Raw genomic sequence first — 13,580 nt, forward strand, 5'->3', positions numbered from 1 at the left:
CTCAAACCTCTATCTCCTACTCTTTCCTCCTACTGCTATGACCTCCAAAACACACACAAAATCCAAATCCTTCACTCTTCTATCCCTCCATTATCCTTTCAATCAAAATAACAGACTAACATGTCCACTTCTCAAATTTCATATTTCACTACACTAATTCACCGCTAATCCTCAATGGATCCCAGAGTAGTGTGCTACTCGCCATAAAAGTACTTCAACACCCCATCATGGGTAACGAGCGCTATATAAACGCAAGCCTTTTCTCCTCTTCTATCCCTCCGATACCCTACTCAATCAAAATAACTGACTACCATATCCACCACTCAAATTACTTTCATATTTCACTATACTACTTTAACACTATTCCTTTATGGGTTCCGGAATAGCGTGCTACTCGCCCCCCAAAAAAGCGCTTCAACACCCCATCAGGTGCAACAAGCGCTATATAAATGCAAACCTTTTTCCCTCTTATATCCGTCCGCTATCCTTCTCAATCCAAATAACTGACTAAAATCCACCATTCAAATTACTTTCATATTTCACTATACTAATTCACCCCTAATCCTATGGGGTCCAGAGTAGCGTGGTACTCACCAAAAAAGTGCTTCAACACCCCATCAGGGGTAACGAGCGCTATATAAATGCACACCTTTTTCCCTCTTCTACCCCTCCGCTATCTTTCTGTATCCAAATAACTGACTAATATCCACCACTCCAATTACTTTCATATTTCTCTATACTAATTCACCCCTAATCCTTTATGGGTTCCGGAGTAGAGTAGCAAGGTACTCGCCCAAAAAGTGCTTCAACACCCCATCAGGGGTAACAAGCGCTATATAAATGTAAACCTTTTTCCCTCTTTATATACGTCCGCTATCCTTCTCAATTCAAATAACTGACTAATATCCACCACTCAGATTACTTTCATATTTCATTATACTAATTCAACACTAATCCTTTATGGGTTCCGGAGTAGCATGCTACTTGCAGAAAAAGCTCTTAGATGCCTAGTCAGGGGTAGTAAGCGCTATATAAATGCAAATACAATACAATAATAATGCACAGGAAGAATACGATCAAAAAATAGTTTATTAGAAATTGGGTTCTTTAGGGGTATGTACCCCTATGGGGCACACGAAAACAGAATTTACACAAACAGGCAAAAGAACAAGTGTGTGACATCAAGAACTAAAACAGAATCAACAGGTCACACTTATTGTTAAAGAAAACACTACTGCACCTAAGGAGCAGTTTTGCGTATTCATGCGGGTCAGAGTGATCTAGACTAGAAAATTCTCACCCATATGAATGTCGTCACACACATGTTCTTTGGCCTGTTTTGTTTGTGTAATACCTGTTTTGGTGCGCCCAATAAAAAAAATTATAATAAACTATTGTTTGTTCGTATTCTTCCTGTGCATTATTATTGTGCACTCAGAGTATTATTCCCCTCATGCTTGCTTAGGGACCCTTGTTTCTTGTAGCTCGAATACTACGCTTGGTTCCTAGGTTTCCTTGGGTTTCCCATGTCTCATTTTGACACCTGCCATTTACATGGCCTCCTTATGCTCGGGGTATTCATTCACCAACAAAAATTCTACTCCGACAGCTTGGTTGGGTTGAAATGGCAGCGGTAGTGGTCGTTAGCTCGGACATATGTGCTTGTTGTAAATGGTAATGTCTGTCCTCGGTTCAATTGTTGCACAAATGGCATTCATTATATGTGGAATTTTTTGCTGGAGATTTTGTGAAACATGGTGGCACTCAGTTCTTCTGTTTCTCAGGGGTCCATTTCCGTGCTTTGTGTGCCCACGATTTGTGTTGTCTAATTGAACTTTTCTCTGACTTCTAATGGCCTCTTTCTCTGTTCCATAGGTGCCTGTGGCCTCCTGGTTCGACGACATGTCCGACACGGAGCTCCTGGACCTTCTTCCTTTTTTCGAGAGACTAAGCCAAGTAGACGACGTATACGCAATACTAAAGCAGCAGAGGACCAGCAGCTAGTGACCCCGCCAGGGTTGGGTACAGGTGGGGCCTTGCTTGAAGAGTTGGCCGCGGAGTGGGTATCCCCCGTGTTCTCTTCTCTGCGCCCTCCTGCTATAACAGACTTCCTGTTTCCCAGCCTACTTAGAGTTCCCATCACACCAGCATATTTCCGCAAATTGACTTGAGAAGATTGAACTTGGGGTGCTGTTGGGGGACTCCAGTGCTGGCAATGAGCGGGAGGAGGATGTCCACAACGAATACCTGATGGATCACCCTCTACACCTTCAGAGGACCGGGGCACAGTAAAGAAGGCTCAGCAACTCAACTCTTAACACTTGAAAGATGAGATATGGAACTAAATCTTTTTAGCTTATATTTTTTAAATCCTATTTGTAAATGTGGAGAGTCAGACTGGGGAGGGGCGGGTTGGTAGACTGATTCTTTTCTGCAGTATGTGGAAGGGAAGGTATTTTCACAACGAATGATGAACCAATGGGTTCTAAGAACCCTCTATTTGGGGGAGGGAAGGGAAGGCTGGGTACGGGGAGGGCAATATTAGAGGGCTGGTGGGGGAAGGGGTTCACATAACAGTATTTTTCTTGTTTTGCTTTAGATTTCTTAAGTGAAATTAAGGCCTTGAATGGTAGGTAGAGTGCTGTCTGTATCCTGTGGGGTGGTACACCATGACCCAAGAAGTGATTCGCAAAGGACATTAGCGGACGCGAGGGCTGCACTTGGAGTCGGTATATGCCAAGGAGCCCTAGGATGTCATCGCACACCTAGGATTTGAACTGTTCTAAGCACCTTTAGGATTTTAGAATATTGTATATAATGCAGGGCTTTATTGTGCTGCCTGTTGCTCTTTCCTATCTAACCGCAGATGGTGGTGGTGTGGCTGGCCTGCCTGTCGGCCGGTCAATGGTTCTGCAAGCAGCGCTCTGGCAGGCACTTGAGACAGAAGGGGAACACATCTGTGTCCTCCAGCCTGCCCTTCCCCTGAGGATGAGCAGCCTGTTTAGTAGCCATCTTGAATGCGATTCCTGCCACTCAGTACCAGGAGCTCTTGGGGCCATCATCTGCTCAAGCAGTGTACAGTTCTGTTGAACAATACTGTAACGCATATAGTCACACGTTGCTTATTGATTACGGACTACTCATCCATTTGTGTTGGGAAAAATAGACTGCACCACATGAGAACGAGCCAAAAATTCTTTACTATATAGTGACTTATTTGGTGGCCTCTAAAATGATCAGGTGGTCCCAGTGCAGCCCCTGTGGTCAGTTGTCTGGAAGGAGATACCCATTTTGCTCTAACCCTGTTTAAACAAATGTCCTTTCATTTGAGCCTGCCTTTGCCTCTAAGCCATTAGAGGTGGACCCTAAACCACAGTGTACGAACATTGCAGGATTTTATGGAAAGAGTCGCTCCTCGCTATTTGTTGCCAGATCTGTAATCTGTTCTGCAGATGCAGAGAAGACTTCATTTGGTCCAGGGTTCTCCACACAACTGTGAATTACTGTGCCCCTTGTCCACCACCCAACTAGAAGCATGTGCAGACACTGCAGAGTGGTTGCAGAAATGAGAGATTACCTGTGCCTTAGATTCATGAAGTGCTGTTGTGAGTGTGTTTTCTCTTCAGATTCATCAGGCAGGATTGTACAATGTCTGCTGTCTCCAGAGGTCAGTAGGTGGTCAAATGCCTGTTATCATCAAGTCTTACAACCTCTTCCTTGGCTGTGGCATGTCTCTTTGATTTTCCAGTTTGTGGAGTTTGTTTTGGCAAGTGATTGGTCATTATTTGGTGATAAACAAAATCTCCACTCACCAGCGTGTGCATTCCAACTAACTAATGAGACAATTTTGTGATTTGTTCGATGTTGTGGCCAGTCGGTACCTTTCTCAGTCCTAGACTGTATGCTTTTCACTTATTTTATCCAACAACTTTGTAGACCAAATTTTCAAGCACTGTCTGTGCGGCAGCCATGATGGAATGGGAAATCTTCACTTGGTATCTTACAAGGGAGGGGTCTTCCTGGGTCTGCTGTTTCTCCTGATGCAGAGACTGAATGAAAAAAATGCAGTCTAGATAACTCATTTACTGAATTCTGTCTTGCAGACATTAATTAGACGGACCTTTGTAGGACATCATGGGCTCCTTAACTCTGAGTCATGGTGACAGTGGGAGAAAGGGACCATACTTCACGGCATCATGAGCCTATCCTCGAAGGTGCATTGCTCCTCACACAAAGTGAATTCTAGCTGGAATATGTGTTATGTTATTAGCATTGCATAATAGCACACGGTCTGCAATTAGTTTGTTCTCATGCAGTTGTTAGCTGTCCAGCTTACCTTCCATGCGGTTTCAAGGTGTTTATCGCTGACCAGTCCGAGTAATTTTGTGAAGAAATTTTGGAGTACCATTTTCTTGATCTGTCTCTAGGTTGGGGGGTGGTGGTGTCTTATTCAAAGAACTGTGCGTTTATGATTTTTGGTGTCCGAAAGGTGTGTTCAAGTTTGTAATTTAGCATAATTTAAGGAGCTACACTGTTAACTTTGTTGATGAGTTTAGGCTTCCCCAACAGTAAATAGAAGGTCCCCCCAGTCGATCATGTCCTCTGTGCGACTGACGACCGGCTTCCCCTCCTTTGAGTGGATAATCGTATGTTTTCTTTATTGGTGCCGTGCAGGTGAGGGCGCGCTCGAAGGCTGCCGGCTCCATTAATTCCACTGTTTCATCATGGGTGCCATGCTCCTAAGATCGAGTCGGTGTGCCCCATTCCGTGAGTCGCCATGCTCCTACTGTTGGGCACCCACTGCAGTGAGTGGCGATTCCTGAGGTCAGTTGTTGATCCTACACAACTTGTAGTTGGCACTGCTGTTGTATTTCTTCTCGGTTTCCTATTTCACCTCACAAGTAGTGCAGCAATTCAGGATATGGTAATGTTTTGTCTTTCTGAGGCGAACACTTACGCCGGATGAGAAATCCCTGACTCTCGGAAAAAAAGGGCTGCAGAAAGTGCTTCTCAAATGATTTTGGGATACATGCTGACCCCTTATTTCAGCTCAGTCCTAGTGTAGCTTGTTCCTAATCCCTCAAGTCACATTTTGCTAAATAAATGTGCCCAATTCTGGTATTTCTTTACAGTGGATATAGCCTATTTATTAAGTCTGGCATTAGCCAAGACCTTTTGATTTTGCTAAAATTATATAAAGACCTGTAAAGCGCATGGCTACCTAAAAAGGTTTTCCAGCGCTACACTGAAAGATTACAAACCTGCCAGCCTTTGAGGATAATCATATCTAAAGGGGTTCAGACCACTGAAAAAGCCATGTTTTAAAAGATTTACTGGCACACCCTTAATCTTGGAGGGAGGGCATTCCAAAGTTTCGGACCGAGAAAGGCCCAGCCCCCTTGGCGTGGTTTCCTAATTCTGGGAATTAAAGCCATCTTGGTATCACTCGATCGCAACGAGTGAGCGGGAGTGTACAGAGAAACCAATGCTCGAAGGTAGGAAGGTCCTTAGTTTGCCAGGCTTTTGTGCATATAACCTAGTGCGTTAAAATGTACCCGACGCTCAACGGCTTACCAGTGAAGCGTCCAAAGCATAGTGGCTGCAGAGGTGAATTTCGGAGAGTTAAGCAGAAGCTGGGCGGCAGCATCTTGGACAGTCTGGAGGCGTGTTTGGAACGTTTTTCCTGTCCCCAGGTACAGCACATTGGCATAGTCCAGTCTGGAAATCACCAAGGCCTGCACTGATATAGTCTGTGCAATCTTTCTGAGCCATTTTAGAATGCTAAAACAGGTGGCAGCAACCATATTGATTTGGTGGCTCATAGAAAGTTTGTCAAGCCACATTCCTAAGTTTTTTACGACCAGCACTGGGCTAGCAGGGGTGCCCAAAGATGAGGGCCACAGCTGAGAGTCCCAAGGAATGGAAGGATTTCCTACCAACAAGACTTCAGATTTGTTGCTAACTCCACTGTGAGTGATGGCATTGTCGTCTTTCACAAAGACCACATCCACACAAACGAGCTCCCTTGTTTACCAGGGACTGCTGTTGCAAGTGTGCTTTGTGAAGCCACACATTTGTAATATTGGTAACAGCCCAGCAGGTCCTTTAAAAGAAAGTTTTATTTAAGTTATGCCAGAACTAAACAAGTGTTGACAAAACCAAACGGTTGGCAGCCAACATCAGACTGCTTGGTATTGCTAATGCTTGTTTAACATGTGGGCTGTCAGTGACCCAGTAATTGCCTATACGAACCAGAAAACGGAGAGCTCTTGGCCTATTACATCCTGAGTAGCACAAGTAGACACAATTCACTAAATATCCCAATTTCCAGCACCACCATTCCTATCAATTATAAGCCTTAATCACTGCTGCATCTTCACTGCCCCACAACCAATGGGATGATGAAAAGGCGTGAGGCACCCTTTCAAAACACTACTTGGATTCAACTCTACTCATTATTCAGGGGCAGCAGTCTGACTAATATTTACCTAAGTGTTTATGTGCTATACAAGCAGCAAAATACACACGTGAATTCAAGTTTACTATAGGCTTATCTTCTGAGTGCATCAGAGTGCCTTTCTTTTTCACAGTCCGCAGTCTGGCAGTTCTCGAGGAAATTGGAAGATTATTTTTGCTTGAGTTGTACATTACATTTTTGTGGCCTGCTTCATATGTCAATAGCCTTTGTTATGCCGTAGGCATGTTTTTGGGCAGGCAGATAGGACATATTGGTTCTGTTGTCTGCACATGCTTTTGGCCTTCTTTTCAGCATTGTCTTAACCCTGCAGGATGCTTTCATGTGTCCTTGATTGGGTGTAGTAAGTAGCATAAGGGATGCACTGCCTTATGTTCTTTTCTAACTGACTGTCCCAGCATTGCAGGGAAAAGCACAAAGCTGTAGTGAACTAGAGACCTTTGGGCAGTGGGATCTTGGGACATTTTTTGGAAAGCCTCCCAGAATGAGACTTATTAGAGTGTCTGCTGTAGAATTCCCAAAATGAGACCATTCATTGCGTCTGTTCTGGGGCTTTCTAAACCAAGTAGTTTCATGTGTCTACTCTAGGACTCCCAGCATGATACTTTAAAGTGTTTTTGCTCTACAAGTCATGGAATGAGACCATTGACTGGGTCTGTGCTAGAACTCCCTGAATGAGACCATTGACCGGGTCTGAATGAGACCGTTGACTGGGTCTGTGCTAGAACTCCCTGAATGAGACCATTGACCGGGTCTGTGCTAGAACTCCCTGAATGAGACCATTAACCGGGTCTGTGCTAGAACTCCCTGAATGAGACCATTGACTGGGTCTGTGCTAGAACTCCCTGAATGAGACCATTGACTGGGTCTGTGCTAGAACTCCCTGAATGAGACCATTGACTGGGTCTGTGCTAGAACTCCCTGAATGAGACCATTGACTGGGTCTGTGCTAGAACTCCCTGAATGAGACCATTGACCGGGTCTGTGCTAGAACTCCCTGAATGAGACCATTGACTGGGTCTGTGCTAGAACTCCCTGAATGAGACCATTGACTGGGTCTGTGCCAGAACTCCCTGAATGAGACCATTGACCGGGTCTGTGCTAGAACTCCCTGAATGAGACCATTGACTGGGTCTGTGCTAGAACTCCCTGAATGAGACCATTGACTGGGTCTGTGCTAGAACTCCCTGAATGAGACCATTGACTGGGTCTGTGCTAGAACTCCCTGAATGAGACCATTGACTGGGTCTGTGCTAGAACTCCCTGAATGAGACCATTGACTGGGTCTGTGCTAGAACTCCCTGAATGAGACCATTGACCGGGTCTGTGCTAGAACTCCCTGAATGAGACTTTTAAGTGCGTCTGAGCTGGAACATTTAGCTCCATCTCCGTGAAGATTTCTAGGAAAAACATTTAGATGTGTATGCTGTTTTGCTGTGTGTCTGATCCAGACTTCCAGAGTAAGACTGGCTTAAGAACTCAGAGTGTTTGTTCACGGACAGAGACTAACTCCCACAGCACTCCCCTGAAAGACAACGTTTTATCTGCTCCTGGGCTCGCGGAGTGTGAGCTTTGGGTGTGTCTGTACTTGACACCTTAAACATCCAGCAGGAAGTCATTGGGTGTATCTTCCTTAGAACTCTCAGTCTAAAGCCTTGGGACAGGTCTGTTGTATAACATCTAGAAGGAAGATTGGATTGTGGTGCTCAAGGTGTCCAACAATGGTTCTGCTTCATTACTACCATGAGACCTCCACAGCCTTCCGAATGAGGCTCTTGCATTGTCGTGTATCTGCTCCAGAGAGAGAGAGCGCACATGCCACCTCGGGGGCCGTTGCTGTGTGACCATTTGCGAGAGGAGGGGTGTACAGACAGCACCAAAACTAATTGAATGTTACTTATTGTTGACTCTTGTTCAAAAACAAATGCACACTGATCTCCCAAAGTATTCGGCCTCTAAGTTGAATGGATGCCTCTCGCTTCCAACCCTGGGCTCGAGGACAGTATTCGCATGGATCTCCATATTCACTTCTTGCCTTGAGACAGAGGCCGCGACTCACTCTGAGACTCTTCCATTTTTACAGTTGGTTAAAAATAAGTGTAAATCCAGAACTTAGGAAGCAAACTGGTCCTCCCACTGGCAGAGATGGAGATATTGGACGTGGAGTTTGTGCGTTTGTTTGTGGGGGAGGGGAGGGTAGATCATTAGTTTTACTGAGAGAGTATGTGATTTTTAACTGGGCACACACCTAGGTATATAGATATATGTATGCATAGATATGTACATTTATACATTTATATTTTTAGCGTAAGCAAAAACATGGCAAACATTCAAGGGTATTAACAACGTTGATGGGAAGTTGGTAATTTTGTATTTCTCCTCAAACAAAGGTTTATTTTTATAAGGAAGAAACAAAGAAGAAATTTGAAAGAGTGACAGAAGAGTTGTTTTCGACAGACAAGATGAAAGGTGGCCTTTTTCCAAGTTAAACTCTGGGTAGGAGTCACCGACTCCAATGCACACGAATTCCAAAGGATTTTAGCGTAATTGTAAAGACCACAAGAAACCTTGAAAAAGAAACTAGGACAATTATCTATAAAGTATTTATTTTTCGGGTTTCTTGGGTGAAGAGGGACACTACTGATGTAATGTCCAGTCGTATATGAAGAAATAAATGGATTGGGCCATGCACAAATGGGCAAAAATAGATTTAGCACCATTGCTCAGACTATGCTTCCAAACCACTTCAAGGATAGGAAAGGTGTGGTGAGAATTGTCTAATTTCAATGGCTGGTGCAGGTTTGTAAGCATTCTTGTTTCTACTTCAGCACTTTGCTGTAGTCATCTGAAGACCTGAAAAACAATTGAATAATTATAAAAATTGCTTTAGCATTGGCAGTTCAGACAACTTCAAATATGTTATGAACTTGATGAGCTTTTTATTTTTTCTCTTTTGGAGAAAAGTGCTACCCACACCCACTTCACATTTTTCCTGTCTTGTGAACATTATAAAGTTTGTTTTTCCACATATCACATCTTTTTCTTTCTACATAATTTCAAAGCAACTGTACAGAAAATCTTGTTGAAAAATAATCTTCCATACTGCTCTTTAGTTCCTCTCTGCTGTCCTGAAATATTTTTTCCAATATTCAGCCGTTCCTCTTTTATTTCCCTAAATTAGTCTACATTTGACAGTGAGTTGAGAGTGAAGAGTCCTATTTAAATCCTTCATACATCTTTGGATTTAGCTCACTCTCTTAAGGGATTAATTAATTTAAGATTTTGAATCCGTCTCCTAAATTTCTAATTGAAATATGACAATTTTAAATTCAAATACAGAATTGTTTACTGATATTTGGGAATCACAACCCAATAGAATTGCAGATATAAATACGGCATTTAAACCAAAATGTGAGAATGTAAATCCATACTTGAGAAATCTTACTTTAAAGATTGAAGAATTGAAATACTGAGATGCAAATTTAGCTATGATGTTATGGGTTGAATCATTGAAGTGTATATTGAAATATATGGTTTGTGTGTTGAAGTACATTTTTGGGAATCCATGCACATAGCTTTGAATAGGAATATAATGTACCAAATCTTAATGTCAACTTAAGCAAACATTGGTTGCATTTTAATTTTATGATTTATTTGTCGGTCCCTAGTGTGAGCTGCCCAGGCCCAGTTCTCGTCTGAATTCCTCACCCTTGCGACACATGCCAAATCTAATCTGCCCAGTACACATGCCATTTATTTGTTTTTAAAAAACAGCAAGTGTCATTTTGTTGCTATATTCACTTTGATTTGACACACCTCGTATTTAGCCAATGTTCCTTAGGTTTGTGCTAAATATTATGTCTTGTTAATGGATCCAGGGAATATGTACTGGACTTGGGACTCCTCTTACCTTGACCCCGGATTTACAGCAATGTATGCAGTATTTTGCTGCAAGTTGTGGCTGTACCATATATTTCTAGGCCCAAGGTTTGAGTTCCAATTTCCCAATTTGCCTCACTGAGTGAATTAGAATAGATCACTTTACCTCTTTGTGCCTTGAACATTCAGCCGTATCCTGGCTGAACTTTGAAAATGTATTAATTATGTGGAAAAACCGTATTACTTGTATTTCTGGGTAGTCTATCCAAAGACTAAACTCTATGGTAAGTGCCTTATCATAGAGTGAAAACACTTGACTTTTCAGCTTCCCTGCATCCAGTTCACGCCGCTGTGTGGGGTCCACAGAGGTTTCTACAAATGCGGCTTTTCAGTTATTGTCCTGTGCTTCTCGTCTAATGCTTAAGGTTAGGCCGTACCAGATAGAGTCAAAGCAGAGGAGTACAGACAATAACATTTTTTTAACTTCATTCTGAAGTATTTGAAATTGGAAAACATTCCTCGCCTTTTGGGTTGTCCTTCATTAATTCTTCTAGCCAAATGCTCCACCTACTACTGGGGTCTTAGTATTTTGAACACACATTTTAGGCGGGTGTTAATGGCTGTTTTCATTACATTTGGGCAGGTAAAACTGTGGAAAATGTTGTTAGTTTCTCCAGGTGTATTCTATTTTGACTCGCATTAACTATAAATCACCAAGTCAACATTTGTTCTATAATGTATACATATCTATTTACCTGTCATTCTCCAAAGGCCTTTCTTTACTAAATGCCTCACACTACAGAGATCTTTAAATGATAACAGAGCCTGTGGTGAGACCTGTACATCTTTGTTGCTGCTTCTTTCTCTGTGGCCTTATGATGCAGCCAATCAAAGCTCTGTTGTTGAGGCTCTGGTGCTCTGTGATTTGTCAATCTTGTCCCTATAAGTACCACGCTCCTGTTAGATGAATGTTTTATGCTGAACAGTCTAAGGAGAAGATTCAATTCATATTCATCTTGGCCACAGATTTCCCAAAGCTTTTAGGTAGAGGGAAGGGATCGGAGGATTTATTGTGAGGAATTCCTATCTAATCTAATCAATATTGCATTTTCGAGGCAGGATGTGGCCCTAAATTTGGCATCTTTTAAAAAGTCATTTACTCATCAGCGTTGCAGTTCTCATGGAGCAGATTCAATTATTTCTGCTCTCCTCCAGATTTCTGCTGTCCCTGCATTTATTTTTCTGGAATATTTTTTTATGCCATTCTTTTCATTTCCTCTTGTGCAGTTTTTACATGAGATTCCAAGCATTATGGTTTTTATGATGGTAAACAGTGTATACTGCATCTATGCATCTACTTGTGTTTGCTGAAGTCTGCAGTATCATTAATATCAGGGGGAAAAGAGACATCAACACTTCAAATCCATGTTTGCTTTCTCTTTGGCTCAATTGTTTGGGGGGGGGGGCTTTGTTTTGTTTTGTGTCCTTTTGCCAATCAGCCAGAGGGGCTCTTTTTCCATCACCGGTGTCAAGTTTGCTGCCCGCTCCACCTTTGACATCGTGTACCCCCAGTTATTTGTCAAATGCACTGGCCCAGTGCCACACTTCCACCATCATTGTTGCAAGACTTACAGGGACTAGAAAAGAACTGTAAAGAAATGGCCTGTAATTGTGTTTGCTTCCACTTCTCGGTGTTCTTTGATTTCTCAAGAAATATTTGTATATTATTCTAGCGGCACACGTACTCAGCCATGCAGTTTGTATAAGAATGGTTACTTTGAAATATCAGCACCTTAATAGAAATATCATGTTTTGTACAAATGTATTACAGCAGTATAAATAATGTTGCCTTACCAGAGACTTTTTTTTACCGAATTTAAGGTGATACATTTGACCAATTCTGTCAAGCTAAGGCTCCGACAGCATTTATGATCATGTATATTCAAAATTCTAATTTTCAGATTTAAACGTTGCCAACTGAACACTATACTATGTAAGGTATTTTTTTCCCAATTTGTTCTTTCGATAATATTGCTGCTTTGAAAACCCAGCTCTTTTGGGCCCATATCTTGAAGTGAATCCCCAGATCTTACAACTGTGAAATATGTGTTTTTTGTAAAGAGACAAAATAGAAACACCAGAAGGGGAGGGCTTTAAAAGAGAAATGGGGTTGTGTGATATTAGGGTTTTTTCTTAGATCAGCTTTAATATCTTTTGATGAAAACAATGTTCTTTAAGCATGATTTTTAAAAATCAGACAAACTATGTAATTTACTAGTTGGGGGAGTCACAGGCACTTCTTGCCCAACCAGTTTACTCACTTTTGTACAGTATTTACAGGGAATTAAGTCAAAGTCATTAATTATTTCAAGACCTCTTACCCCTGCTGCCTTTTCTGACCAGGGAATCTTTGCCTACGTGAGCGCCCTAGACAGATGTCCTTCCTGTTCATAAACCGATGCTGTATCTCACCTATTGAATGTTTAAGCTTCAAAAACAGTGTTGTAGTTCTGTATTCGTGGATAAATCTATTTTTTGCCTACGTTTTGTTTGGTAATACGTGTTTCATTGGAAAAGGGCTGCCAACCGGACCTGTAGTTTTTAGCTTGTAATGTACAGTATATCTGAGGCCCAAGGGCACACACAGAGAGCTAATCCTAACTTTGAAACAGATCAAAGTGCCTTTTTTGTGTGATTTTAAACTGTTAATAATATCTTTCAAACAAAGAAAATGCCTTTTCTGTGGTATTATTCATGAGTGTTTGATATGAGTTGTGCGCCGTTGTCTGCACGTCAAGTGCCTTCTTCAGGGTGGTCACAAATCGATTATCATGAAATGTAAAAAATGTTGTTCTATTTTCTAGATCGGGGATAAGCCCAGTGCAGCAGAGTGCACGAACGTGTTGGCCTTGGCAAGCAGCTCCTTACCCCCTTCTACATCTTCCCTGGTGCACTCCAGGGTTCTGTTTCACCACCGCAGCGTGTCCCTCTGCTCTTGCCGTAGTCCATTTCCCTTCTCACCTTTTGCTATCATGCTTTATTTGACCCTGATGAGTTAATTGTTGTATGGTGGTCACATGTTGTTTTTGTGGGTTTTTTTTTTTCTCTTTTTTTTTTTTGCATTGGAGCCCCACCTCCCTGAACCCCTGCGTATCTTGGTTGGATTTCTTGCTGCACACTTTGGCCTCTGCAAGGATTGTTTTTTCTTGTGCCTTAAGTCCCTGGT

At 42.3% G+C, this 13,580-nt stretch overlaps 2 protein-coding genes across 10 annotated transcripts in view; one reads left to right on the plus strand and one right to left on the minus strand.

Moving 5' to 3' along the window:
- The window catches only part of CTDSP1 (CTD small phosphatase 1), a 168,925-nt gene extending 155,839 nt beyond the window's left edge, over positions 1-13,086 (plus strand). For both annotated transcript variants that reach the window (XM_085650030.1, XM_085650029.1), the window contains exon 7: positions 1,876-13,086. In XM_085650030.1, coding sequence (XP_085506156.1) covers positions 1,876-2,004 — 129 coding nt within the window. In that variant the 3' untranslated portion in view covers positions 2,005-13,086. The remainder of the gene's footprint in view (positions 1-1,875) is intronic.
- The window catches only part of LOC146859358 (uncharacterized), a 196,269-nt gene continuing 191,883 nt past the window's right edge, over positions 9,195-13,580 (minus strand). For 6 of the 8 annotated variants that reach the window (XR_014980090.1, XR_014980087.1, XM_085650034.1 and 3 more), the window contains one exon: positions 9,195-9,328. Coding sequence is in view for 4 of the 8 variants with exons in the window: in XM_085650034.1 (XP_085506160.1) it covers positions 9,295-9,328 (34 nt within the window). In the remaining 4 variants the exon portion in view is untranslated. The remainder of the gene's footprint in view (positions 9,329-13,580) is intronic. The other 2 variants (XR_014980089.1, XR_014980088.1) reach the window with 1 other exon arrangement.

This window comes from Triturus cristatus, chromosome 3_2 (assembly GCF_964204655.1).
Source record: "Triturus cristatus chromosome 3_2, aTriCri1.1, whole genome shotgun sequence".
Classification (NCBI taxonomy): domain Eukaryota; kingdom Metazoa; phylum Chordata; class Amphibia; order Caudata; family Salamandridae; genus Triturus; species Triturus cristatus.